Source organism: Salmo salar, chromosome 22, assembly GCF_965601325.2.
Source record: "Salmo salar chromosome 22, fSalSal1, whole genome shotgun sequence".
NCBI classification, from domain to species: domain Eukaryota; kingdom Metazoa; phylum Chordata; class Actinopteri; order Salmoniformes; family Salmonidae; genus Salmo; species Salmo salar.
The window spans coordinates 35,630,917-35,643,635 of NC_138312.1; the positions used below are offsets into that span (position 1 = coordinate 35,630,917).

General features: G+C 41.2%; 2 protein-coding genes across 5 annotated transcripts in view; one reads left to right on the plus strand and one right to left on the minus strand.

Annotated features, from left to right (window-relative positions):
* The window catches only part of LOC106583287 (arf-GAP with GTPase, ANK repeat and PH domain-containing protein 1), a 45,600-nt gene extending 43,922 nt beyond the window's left edge, over positions 1 to 1,678 (minus strand). The window contains exon 1 of one of the 2 annotated variants that reach the window (XM_045705411.2): positions 433 to 1,678. In XM_045705411.2, the coding sequence (XP_045561367.1) occupies positions 433 to 595 (163 nt within the window). In that variant the 5' untranslated portion in view covers positions 596 to 1,678. The remainder of the gene's footprint in view (positions 1 to 432) is intronic. The other variant, XM_045705412.2, reaches the window with a different exon arrangement.
* Positions 174 to 12,579, plus strand: LOC106583248 (tetraspanin-31). 3 transcript variants are annotated; one of them, XM_045705415.2, is made up of 6 exons: positions 174 to 322; positions 7,116 to 7,283; positions 7,550 to 7,630; positions 7,879 to 8,019; positions 8,341 to 8,564; positions 10,145 to 12,579. In XM_045705415.2, coding segments are annotated over exons 1-6 (636 nt in total). In that variant the 5' UTR covers positions 174 to 301; the 3' UTR covers positions 10,146 to 12,579. The 3 variants fall into 3 exon arrangements, with proteins under 3 accessions (XP_045561371.1, XP_045561369.1, XP_045561370.1); XM_045705413.2 differs by lacking the exon at positions 174 to 322 and adding an exon at positions 5,017 to 5,250; XM_045705414.2 differs by lacking the exon at positions 174 to 322 and adding an exon at positions 5,022 to 5,250 and having other exon boundaries at positions 8,341 to 8,451.
* The last annotated feature ends 140 nt before the right edge of the window (positions 12,580 to 12,719 follow it).

Genomic DNA, 12,719 nt, shown 5'->3' on the forward strand with positions numbered 1-12,719 from the left:
TATCTTCTGTATTTATAATTCATATGAAAGTTAAGTTCCAAATGTTTCCAAAAATGTATCGCACGGCGTATTTTAGTTTAGATCTAGCATGTTGGCCTCACAAGGCTAAAGGGGATGTCCAATGACCCAATGTAATGCAATGGAATTGGAGTCATGATAAGAGCTAGCTAGACACCACCCTGCACACAGTCTAAAAACAAGTCTGACAACCAATTCTTGCGTAACTGAATAATTTGAGCAAGGCTAAAGGAACAGATGCAATGCCATATCAAGCTGCCAGCACTTTTAAATTACGTTTTAAATGGGTGCATTTTCGTTACAGGTAGGCTATAATTTAATTTCAATCTAAATGCACCCACGATTTTTGCGTGATAAAGTAGGTTGATGGGAGCCAATAGCATGCCCTGGGGCTAGGGCTATTGAATTGCTTACCTTGGATGCTGTGAAGGTAAACTTTTAAACCAGAGCGAAGCTGTTGGTCGTCGACCCTCTCCAACTGACTGAAAACTTTGGCAAAGTTGTTCTGTACAGTTTCATGCCGCCGTACCTCGGCCCGAATCGCATTGGATAGCGATAACTTGTTACTGCTGTTCATCTTGACACCTGTCTCCGGAGATTACAGGCGCGAGATTGACATTCGTTATCCAATTGAGCGCGCTTCTCCAAACACTTCAAGCAAGGCTAATCGAACCTTTGCATTTAGCTTGAGGACGTCTGTCTGTAGCCTACATCATTAATAAAAAATACGTTATTAATTTGAGCAAATATCCTGTTGCATGTTGAAATATCTCCGTTTGTGCCTTACAATGTCTACTTCCTTGTTTTAAAGCACCACATTAATGGTGATGAGTTGTGTTTTGTCCTCGGAAAAAATATGACACCATATGAAGAGATTGTGTGTGTGTGTGTGTGCAGTGTGTGGTTTTGTTGCTATACATGTGAAGTATATGGCATATCATATGATATGTTTCAAGTTTTAATGTCACGTGCACAAGTACAATGAAATTCCTTTCTTGCAAGCTCTAATACTAAAACATAACATAAGGTAGAACAAAAACACACGAGAAAGTAAGTAAGCATACTATATACAGGGTCAGTCAGTTCCAGTACCATATTTACAATGTCAAAATTAAATCAAAGAAAATTGTCACATGCGCCGAATACAAGAGGTGTAGTAGACCTTACGTGAAATGCTTACTTACAAGGCTAGGTGGGACGCGTCCCACCTACTCAACATCCAGTGTAATCCCGTGGCGCGATATTCAAATACCTTAGAAATGCTATTACTTCAATTTCTCAAACATATGACTATTTTACACCATTTTAAAGACAAGACTCTCGTTAATCTAACCACACTGTCCGATTTCAAAAAGGCTTTACAACGAAAGCAAAACATTAGATTATGTCAGCAGAAATAATCAGACACCCATTTTTCAAGCTAGCATATAATGTCACATAAACCCAAACCACAGCTAAATGCAGCACTAACCTTTGATGATCTTCATCAGATGACAATCCTAGGACATTATGTTATACAATACATGCATGTTTTGTTCAATCAAGTTCATATTTATATCAAAAACCAGCCTTTTACATTAGCATGTGACTAGCATTCCCACCGAACACTTCCGGTGAATTTACTAAATTACTCACGATAAATGTTCACAAAAAACATAACAATTATTTTAAGAATTATAGATACAGAACTCCTTTATGCACTCGCTATGTCCGATTTTAAAATAGCTTTTCGGTGAAAGCACATTTTGCAATATTCTGAGTAGATAGCCCGGCCATCACAGGCTAGCTATTTTGACACCCACCAAGTGTGGTACTCACCAAACTCCGATTTACTATTAGAAAAGTTTGATTACCTTTGCTGTTCTTCGTCAGAATGCACTCCCAGGACTTCTACTTCAATAACAAATGTTGGTTTGGTTCCAAATAATCCATAGTTATATCCAAATAGCGGCGTTTTGTTAGTGCGTTCAAGACACTATTCGAAGGGTAAAGAAGGGTGACGCGCCCGACGCGTTTCGTGACAAAAAAATTCAAAATATTCCATTACCGTACTTCGAAGCATGTCAAACGCTGTTTAAAATCAATTTTTTTGCGATTTTTCTCGTAAAAAAACGATAATATTCCGACCGGGAGTCGTTGTTTTTGTTCAAAGAGAGAGAAAGTAAACATGGTGTCGGCTCGTGCACGCGCCTCCAGTCTCATTGTCCTCAGATCGACCACTATCCAAATGCGCTAATGTTTTTCAGCCATGGCCTGCAAAGCCACCATTCATCGTTCTGGCGCCTTCTGAGAGCCTATGGGAGCGTTAGAAAATGTCACGTTATGCCAGAGATCCCCTGTTTTGGTTAGAGATGATCAAGAAGGCCAAGAAATAGTCAGAGAGAGCGCTTCCTGTTTGGAATCTTCTCAGGTTTTGGCCTGCCAAATGAGTTCTGTTATACTCACAGACACCATTCAAACAGTTTTAGAAACTTTAGGGTGTTTTCTATCCAAATCAAACAATTATATGCATATTCTAGTTACTGGGCAGGAGTAGTAACCAGATGAAATCGGGTACGTTTTTTATCCGGCCGTGCAAATACTGCCCCCTATCCCCAACAGGTTTTAACCAACAATGCAGTTTAAAAAAAATAGAGTTAAGAAAATATTTACAAAATAAGATGAAGTAAAAAATAAAATTAAAAGTAACACAATAAAATTACATAACAATAACGAGGCTATGTACAGGTGTTTTGCCGAAAATCTCCCCCTGCCAGAATCTCCCCCCTCCCCCTTCGTGTGAAGGCGCACACACTCAATTCTTCGTTGCTGCGACTTGCTAGCTAGTTGAGATTTCACTAGTAATGTCTGCAGTTTTCGGTTTGGCTATTTGTTTCAAGTGTATTAGTCTATAAATAAATCATTTTGCCAAAATTCGTCATCTCTCCCATGTCTTATTCGACTGTAGATGTTCTGAAATGTTTATTGCTTGCCTACATTTTACTTCCTCCTCTATGTTTAATATAACACACATACATTAATTATTAATTTTGGTTGCCTATCCTGACGTGACTTTTGTTCTATAGAATGTATTTGACTCTGATGTGTACCACAGAAAGTATTTGACTCTAGTTATAAAATTAAGGAAATTAGAAGGGTGGGTGGGGGGGCTTTCGGCAAGGCCATTTTCTTGCCTGCCTGTTCAAGCCCTCTTTTTTCTATAGTTCACGATCAGCTCCTCTTGTCTTACTCACATTGAGGGAGAGGTTGTTTTCCTGGCACCACACTGCCAGTTCTCTGACCTCTTCCCTATAGGCTGTCTCATCATTGTCGGTGATCAGGCTTACCACTGTTGTGTCGTAATGATGGTGTTGGAGTCGTGCTTGGTCACCCAGTCATGGGTGAACAGGGAGTACAGGAGGGAACCAAGTACACACCCCTGATGTGTTGTTGCATACCCTTACCCCCTGGGGTGGCCCGTCATGAAGTCCATGATCCAGTTGCAGAGGGAGGTGTTTAGTCCCAGGGTCCTCAGTTTATTGATGAGCTTTGTGGGCACTATGTTGTTGAACGCTGAGCTGTAGTCAATGAACAGCATTCTCACATAGGTGTTCCTTTTGTCCAGGTGGGAAAGGGCAGTGTGGAGTGCGATTGAGATTGCGTCATCTGTGGATCTGTTGGGGCAGTATGCGAATTGGAGTGGGTCTAGGGTTTCCAGCATGATGGTGTTGATGTGAGCCATGACCAGCCTTTCAAAGCACTTTGTGGCTTCCGACGTGAGTGCTACGTGGTGGTAATCATTTAGGCAGGTTACCTTTGCTTTCTTGGGCACGGGGACTATGGTGGTCTGTTTGAAACATGTAGGTATTACAGACTCGGTCAGGGAGAGGTTGAAAATGTCAGTGAAGATACTTGCCAGTTGGTCCGTGCATGCTTTGAGCACACGTCCTGCTAATCCGAATGGCCCCGCGGCTTTGACCTATTTAAAGGTCTTGCTCACATCAGCTACGGAGAGCATGATCACACAGTCGTCCGAAACAGCTGGTGCTCTCGTGCATGCTTCACTGTTGCTTGCATCGAAGCGAGCATAAAAGGCTTGTCTGGTAGGCTCGCGTCACTGGGTAGCTCACAGCTGGGTTTCCCATTGTAGTCCATAATAATTTGCAAACCCTGCCACATCCGACGAGCGTCAGAGCCGGTGTAATAGGATTCAATCTTAGTCCTGTATTGACGCTTTGCCTGTTTGATGGTTCATCTGAGGGCAATGTGCAGGGATACCAGAGTCAGTTATCGCATGGTTGACCTGTGTAAATCGACTCGAGCTTCGCAACAATATTAGCTGTCATAAGTGTACAGCCGGATAATCATTTACAATGATTCAAAATATTGTTAGGAATAAAAGACGTGGCGCAGTGGTCTAAGGTAGCTGTAGCTGTGTTCGAGTCCAGACTCTGTCGCAGCCAGCCGCGACCGGGAGACACATGGGGCGGCGCACAATTGGCCCAGCTAATCCGGGTTAGGGGAGGGTTTGGCCGGCAGGGATGTCCTTGTCCCATTGCGCACTAGCGACTTCTGTGGCGGTCTGGGCGCCTTGCACGCTGACACGGTTGCCAGGTGCACAGTGTTTCCTGGATTTCATCAGACACATTGGTGCGACTGGCTTCCGGGTTAAGTGGGCATCGTGTCAAGAAGCAGTGAGGCTTGGTTTGGTTGTGTTTCGGAAGACGCATGGCTCTCGACCTTTGCCTCTCCCGTGTCCGTACGGGAGTTGCAGCGATGAGACAAGACTGTAACTACCAATTGGATACCACAAGATTGGGGAGCAAAAGGGGTAAAAGTAAAAAGAAATGTAAAATACAAAAAATAATAATTATAAATCCCAAAGCATATGTGTTGACATATGCATGGATATATTTGCAATATTTGATCATTTATTTGTAGTACATGGTCTCGACCATGATGATTGGTTGAAATATATAATCTTTGATATATCTAAACCAATGACAGATAAGTGAGAGCCTCTCTCACCACACCCACTGATATTGACAGAGACAGGATATCTGTTGTACTGTTTAAAGAGTGAGCGGTGCTTCCTCAAGCTTCGGTTTCGTGAAAGTAGACAAAATAGTGAACAACGACCAGAGGGAAATATTCCTTGTAGTTGGCAAAGTTAGATAGAATATCTTCAAGATGGTTTGTGGGGGATTTACGTGTTCTAAAAATGCTCTTTGTTCACTCAACGTGGTGTACATGGTAAGTGTCGCTAACTGGCTATTGCTAATGTTTCCAGCTAGCAGAAGAATGATGATGCTAACAGTGGTAGCAGCAGTACTAGCACAGAGCTAAGTAGGATCACTGTCCACTATTGTTTCACTGAGATTTAGCTAGAAGCAAACTATGGACTATAATTTACTGTCATCTGAAAATGGTGTCGCTACTAACATTTATCTATGCTTTCTGAAGGAGTAACGTTAACCAGCTAACGCTAGCTAGCTAACATATGATTACGCAAGGATGTGTGGCGCTTCATTTCTGATGATTTACTTAATCACCTGTTAGAGGTTGAATTGTATGTGCGTCGGGTATAAACATGCTGGAAGGGTAGCTAGCTACTGTACGCTAATTAACATTTGATTGTATTTGTACCCATTCAGAGGGCATCAGATATGCTCTAGCTAACTCTAAACTTTACGTTTGTCAGAGGACATAGCTGATTCTGCTGACATGTGACGGGTAGCTAGCTATGTCACAGATCTCGTGATAGTAAACATAGACAACAGCATTATCTCTGTAATGTCAACCACAGCCATAACTAGAAATGATCTGTATGTGCGAGTCATTTGAGGCGTGACACTCCAGTCATCATACATAGCTAACTGTTATTGTGCCCTTTAATGACCATGATCCCGTGTCATTGCATTGCTACTGCACAGGGGACACATTGATATAAGATTAATTATATTGCTGCACATCTCGACAAGTGTTAAATCAGATATCCTGTGTTGGAAAATCTAAATAGTTTACATAGTCAATTTACACACAGCACTGACACACTTACATCACCAGACATACCACCAGGGATATTTTCAAAGGCCACAGGTCCAGAACAAATTCAAAGAAGCGTACAATATTATACAGAGCCAAGATTGCATGGAACTTCCTTCTATCTCATATACCGCAAGTGAACAGCAAACCTGGTTTCAAAAACCAAATTTAGCAGCACCTCACAATGCTTCTCCCCATGTGACCTACCTTTTTGTGTGTTTGTACTGACATGTATGTGTAACTGATAGATGCACATGGACACTATATGTTAATGTTTTTAAATGTATGTAAATTGTAAAGTATTTTGTCTGTAATGTCATTTTCATCATGCGTCAGTCCCTAGTAGGGCTAGCTTTCGCCATTGGTATCAGCTAATTGGGATCCTAATAACATTAACAACAACAACAAAATCTCATGTATCAAATCTGTTGCATACGACTTGACACAATTAGATCATAGACATGTGAAGGTCTTGTGGAAAAAATAAATGTTAGCCAAGCGCACATTCACAATAAGGTCTTGTCTCATACCTAGAAGGTATATACCCCCTGACTGTTTTGGGGCCAACCATTTTAAAATAGCAACCAATAGTCTCTGTGTTCAAGGTACATATTAGATTAGCTAGGCCAATTTTCATTTTTTCTGGTATAGCCTGGTTGTCACTAATAAAGGTTTACTTGTCGTTCATAGACACCAAGATGGACAAAAGTGTGCGTGCGTACGAGCAATAGTCAGTGTCCGTTTCTTTGCCCATGTCTGTGTGTATTAGGGATTCATATTTTCCTGAAAATCAACCAAGTTACAATACCGGGAATAATTCACATTTATCCTGAGAGTCCTGGGAAATACTGAAAAGATTGTAAGTGCCCATTTTAAAGCGTTTAAAAGCAAGATATGGTCACTATGCCAGGGTTCTCCCCAAATAATGGGCGCTGCGCTGCCTTATCGGCTTGGCTGCACCACTATGTAAAGATTGTAAAGTGATCCCGGTTACTCATGTTAATCCCTAGTGTGTAATGTGTCAGTGTTTGTCTCATTCTCTCCTCACTTAGTTTCTCTCTCTTTAACCCCAGTTGGTTGGTCTGCTGCTGATCGGCGTGGCAGCGTGGGGGAAAGGCTTCGGCATCGTGTCCAGCATCCACATCATCGGCGGGGTCATCGCTGTGGGTGTCTTCCTACTGCTTATCTCCATCGTGGGTCTCATTGGAGCCCTCAACCACCACCAAGTCATGCTCTTCTTTGTATCCTTTATATAAAGGGCATTTACAATCGCAACACACTTTACAATAAAAACAATACAATTAAGGAGATCTTCACTGTCGGCCCTATTCATACCAGTATGGGCAGGCAGAGTTGGTCTATAATGTTCCAACAGTTTTTGGTGTGGGTCACTGTGTGAGTTTCATTTTACTTTACTGAATATGGGTCAGTAGTAAAAATGTATTCTCTCAGTCTGTGTGTGCAGCCTTTGAATGTTGGTCTGGTTCCTTGACTGCTCCTCTCTCAGTACATGGTCATTCTGTTCCTGGTTTTTCTTTTCCAGTTCGGTGTGTCCTGCTCCTGCCTGGCTATTAACAAGGGACAGCAGGTTGTGTGCGTGTGTGTGTGTGTGTGTGTGTGTGTGTGTGTGTGCGCGCTCGCGCGCTCGTGCGCTCGTTTGACCTCTTCCAGCTCCTGTTTTCTATCTTATGTCCCATCACTCTCTGTCTTTCTTATTGCACACTACTCTCTATATATGGATGTGTGGTTGTCCCTTGCCTTGTGTGTTGCAGTCATTGCTATTCCACAGTACTCCTGTCACTGTCCTCACCTGTGTGTGTTTGGTCTCCAACCCAGGTGAAGCTGTTGAGTGCTACCTGGGCATTGATGAGCAACGACACGCGGCTGGGCGTGGAGAACAAGTTGAACTGCTGTGGGCTGCTGAACAACAACCAGAGCAAGGAGCAGTTCATCGAGGATGTGGAACTCTGCAATGCGGTGAGGGAGACACACCAGTTTGCTCTCTGCGCTCAGCCTTTAAGGCCTTTCTCTCTGGATGTGGTTCTCTGCATGTGGTTTAAGCCACTCTGGTTACTCTCTGCACTCAACAGCTTTCCCAACCTGTCTTAACCATTACAGATCAAAACTAGCACTGGACTGCCTATTATAGGTAGAAAGAAAGAAAAAAAACAGGATCGCAGTAGACCGTAATCTTATGGTTGGCCTTTTACTCTTTATGCAGATGCAGTCGTATGTTTGGACTTCCTCTCTTTATGTGATTGTTGACTCATTGAAGGCTTTCTCGCTCCCTCTGTGTAGCCCTGTAAGCCTACCGGGTTCTGTTTCACCTGCGGCGACTTGATGCTGCAGCATGCTGCAGAGGCTCTGAAAATCCTGGGTGCAGTAGGACTCTTCTTCAGCTTCACAGAGGTCAGGAAACCGCTCCTGACTATACCTACAAGAGCTGAAATACACACATCACAACACTCACCCCTAAATGCACAAAGGGGGGAATTCCGACTCGAGTTAAGCACATGTAAATGGTTTGTAATTCTCTTTTTCATGCACTTTTCTCTCCATGCATATTCTAACCTTGAACTTAAGCACGAGAATAGCATACTATTCACCGGCTATTTGTTTGGGTGGAGATTTAAAAAATGACGATGTCTACAGATACACCAAATTCTGACCTTGACTTAATTCCCCTCATAATTCCACCACCTTTACGCGTGATTTACTAAGGTCGAGCAACAACATCTTTATTTTTTCCGGAAGAAGTAACTTCATTCACTGTAATTTACAAATTGACAAGAGATTGATAAAACCTAGGTAAATGAGTAAGCCATTTGGAGAAGGGGATTGTAAATATAAATGACAATTGTTTGAGATCTATTTAACCTTATGATCACTGGAGACAAATGTGAAACCAGACATATGGCAGCAAACTGAAGCATATCAACATATCACCTTTTCCACAGTGAAGTTATGAAATGTTGGCCTTATACAGTAACCTTGGGATGAAATTTGGAGACCCAAGCTATAGGCTTCTGTAGCCATGTGCAAATTACAGTATAGCGCCAAACCTATAGAGTTGATTTATGATTTCTACAATGTTTTAATTATAAGGCCAGACTTTTCAGAATTATTTTTTATTATTATTATTTTTTAAATGTATCCTGTTTGTTGCTTTCAGTAGCCACCATCAGTTATACCCACATTTATAATTGTTACTGACTTTAGTGTTGGATTCCTTACATCATTCCATTCCATTGTTAGTTTGTTCCTGAGGATCACTAGCAATAGTGGATCATATTAGACTACCGTATTACAAGTTGTGCAATAATTTGGGACATGTAGCCTATTTGAGTCAACATGGAAGTCAGACCACACTTAGCAGGTTAAACCTGGAACCTGGCGCACGGTTCACGATGACTGGACTGTTGTCATCACAGTTGCATGATTATTAGGGTAGATTTATAGAACTACTGTTCAACCCCTATTGTACACTTTTTTTTCACCTTCCAATATTTCATGGATCGAATTATTGAATATGTCAACTTTCAGGATGAATCAAACTACTATTTTTAATTCAGAAATGTATTTTGTGTGTAAAGGCTCTCTAAACCAGCTTTTTATTATTCATAAATACTATCCTAATGCTAAATCGTATACAAGATCAGAGCATTTTTTAAATCTACCAATTGGTGCTGAAAAGGAGACAAAAATGTGTGTATTTACATGGCTTTCTTTCATTGAGCCCTAATATTCTGAATTGTTCTCTCCATTTATTCTGAATCTGTCAAATTCTAATTAAAGGTCATCCATATTTAAAGGGATGGCTTTAGATAAATATACTGAAAACTCCACGGGGAAATCTGTTGGCCTGCAAGTGGGAGGGTTTTCAGCGGTTTAATTAAATATATTCAGCAGGCGCAAGGGAACTACCCCTGTAAAGCCCATTACGCAGCTGCATAAGGTAAATCTGAATACAAACTACGGAGAAGTGTGTAAGAAAGGTGTACATTTCCTTGGTCTGAATCAGGGCCCATACAGTACAGGAGAACACTATCACCATATACAGACACACACATACACACTTCTCATGAATGTTGTTCTGTTTCAGATCTTGGGTGTGTGGCTGGCTGCACGTTACAGGAACCAGAAGGATCCAAGAGCCAACCCCAGTGCATTCCTATAAGAGCAGAGCGTGAAGAGGCCCACAACTTACGCACCATGATATAGACATACACCAGGGTACCCAAAATACAACATTGGAGATACACATACATACACACAGATGTGCCAATATGAAAATAATAACACACACTCGTAGCCTGATGCCAATTGACAACCCACTAAGTACCTTCTGGTTCTCACATGTGCATACACATGCACTGGGGAAGAAAAGGCAATGTTGGTCTATACAGTGTCTTCTCATGCATGATAGGATTGTTCAACAGCTTTTTTTTGTATAACTTCTGTATGTCAGTGTTTCTCAACCTCTGGTCTGTGGACCTGCACTGCTCTTGGGATAATGGGGACCACTCCCTCAGATGGTAATACTTATTTACTCTGTTCTTAATTAGAAGTTTTAAACAACACAGTTCTCCAGCGGTATATCTGGTTCATGTTCATTAGGCACCAAACAGAAGAACATGTACAGAAACAAGGAGGGACCTGCACTTTTCCAATAAGAAAGATTTTATTTTCCGTTCTACGTTTTTCTACGGTGTGCTCTAATGAATATGAGCCTGTGCTCACTAGTTCCTGGGACCAAACCAGTTGAGAACGACCCCATTCAGAGACACCTATCCCTGTCTGTCCATGATGTGGGTAGACTACACAGATGCAGCACCCTGTGCAACAACTACCAGCATAGCACTGTGTGTGATGGCATACACAGAATTGATCATTTTTTTAACCAAGAAAAATCGTTTATAATAAGGATTTTGTCTATGCCACAAAATGTTGCAATTGTGCCGATTTTATATAGTAGACTTCTGTGGATTTTTAACAAGATGTCATTGTGTGCGGTGTGGCCATCAATATTTCTTGACAAAGAAAGCGGTGCCATATAGATCATGTCATGTTAGTGCCTCAGGTGGGAATTAGATTTTGTGCCAAACTATTGATTAAGAGGGGATACTGAATTGGATAGTCTATAGTGAGATTTCTCTTCCTTTTGAGCTAAAACATTAAGCACTTTAATGGAGTTAAGAATCATGAGACAGTTCAGACAATAGATATGTAGGCGTAATTCAGTTAAACCCCCATCCATCCACATAGCACTTTATTCAACACTTGCATTTGCTCCTGTATATTACATTTGTTTTGTTGGGGGTTACTATGAACACTAGAGGGCTTTGACGCTGAGTAAAAGTTGTCATTAAACAATTCATCTGGACCAGGATAATGCCTTTGTGGAAATGCAACATGTTTTTCTCCCATCTCTCCTTGGCCTGTCGTGATATGCACCACCCTAACCTCAATTGTCTCTAGACATAGAGATAGGACATTTTAACATATTTAATGAATGAACAAAACATGTTTGCCAGTGTTGATAGTTGTCACACACTCCTTCATAAAATAAGTGCAGCCAGTCTCAAAAGTTGAGACAAAATGTAGTCTGGAGAATTAAAATGAACTTAACGCTTTGATTAGGAATATACAATGAAGGGAAAATGTAGAACTACAGCACAAAGCAATGGGCAGCACAGTTTTTGGATGATCTAGCTTAAGTGGTGTTCCACGACCTGCCTTCATATGTTGACACTGATTTCATTTCAACCATTGATCCTTTTCTGTGCATTCTTTGTTTCCACTTGATCTATTTTGTAATTAACCTGAAAGTGTTTTCCTAGTGGCACTTTGCCTGATTTTATTTATTTGCCTGATTTTATTTATTTGCCTGTCATTGGAGGAAATAATTTGCTATGGCGTAATTGATGCAATCTTGGAGGAATTTTAAAACTAGGGATCTGCCTGTAGCTTTTAACCACATGCCTAAATACTTAGCATAGCAGTGACTGTTCACAACAATTGTCAATTTGAAGCATCTTAAAACTGAGCAAAGAGTTTAGGAATTAGTTTTATTAAGTATTGCCCTTAATGGTAACCCTGCTAAAAGCCTTTGGTTGCACAGTGCCTCTGCACAGCAATGGGTTGTCGGAGTTAGTATGTTAGTCCCCTAGCTGTCACTTAAATGAGTGATGTGGCACTTTCAAAGGCTGTGAGACTGCCACTATACATCCTGACTCAAGGTTTTAGTTCCCCTAAAGTTTATCCATGATTGACAGAATGACTCATGCTCACCCCCAGTGTTGACTTCCTGTTCTAGATTATGGCAATGTCTCAGCTTCCTGTTGCTTTTCACCCAAATGGCACCCTATTCCCTATATAGTGGACTACTTTCAAGTAGTCCACTCTATACGGAACAGGATGCCATTTGGGACTCAACCCTTCTCTCAAACGTTCCTACTGTGGACTTGATTGCCTGCTTAACCTTAAGGTTTATTTTTTGTGCAACATGTTTTTCCTATTAAATGTCATGATTCAGGAGCCTGGCTTGGCTTGTTCAGTCATTTCATTCACTTCTCTGAATTTGTGATAATCTGAAGTCATTTCAGATTAAAGAAACAAACAAGACATTAACACACTGAATTAACCTAGAAATTGAAAACAAGGGATAGAAAATGCAT

Coding starts and splice junctions, on each gene's coding strand:
- LOC106583248 (XM_045705413.2), top strand. CDS start 5,188: ATGGTTTGTGGGGGATTTACGTGTTCTAAAAATGCTCTTTGTTCACTC. Junction 7,284..7,549: donor ACCAAGTCATGCTCTTCTTT/GTATCCTTTATA, acceptor CTCCTCTCTCAG/TACATGGTCATTCTGTTCCT. Junction 7,631..7,878: donor CTATTAACAAGGGACAGCAG/GTTGTGTGCGTG, acceptor TCTCCAACCCAG/GTGAAGCTGTTGAGTGCTAC.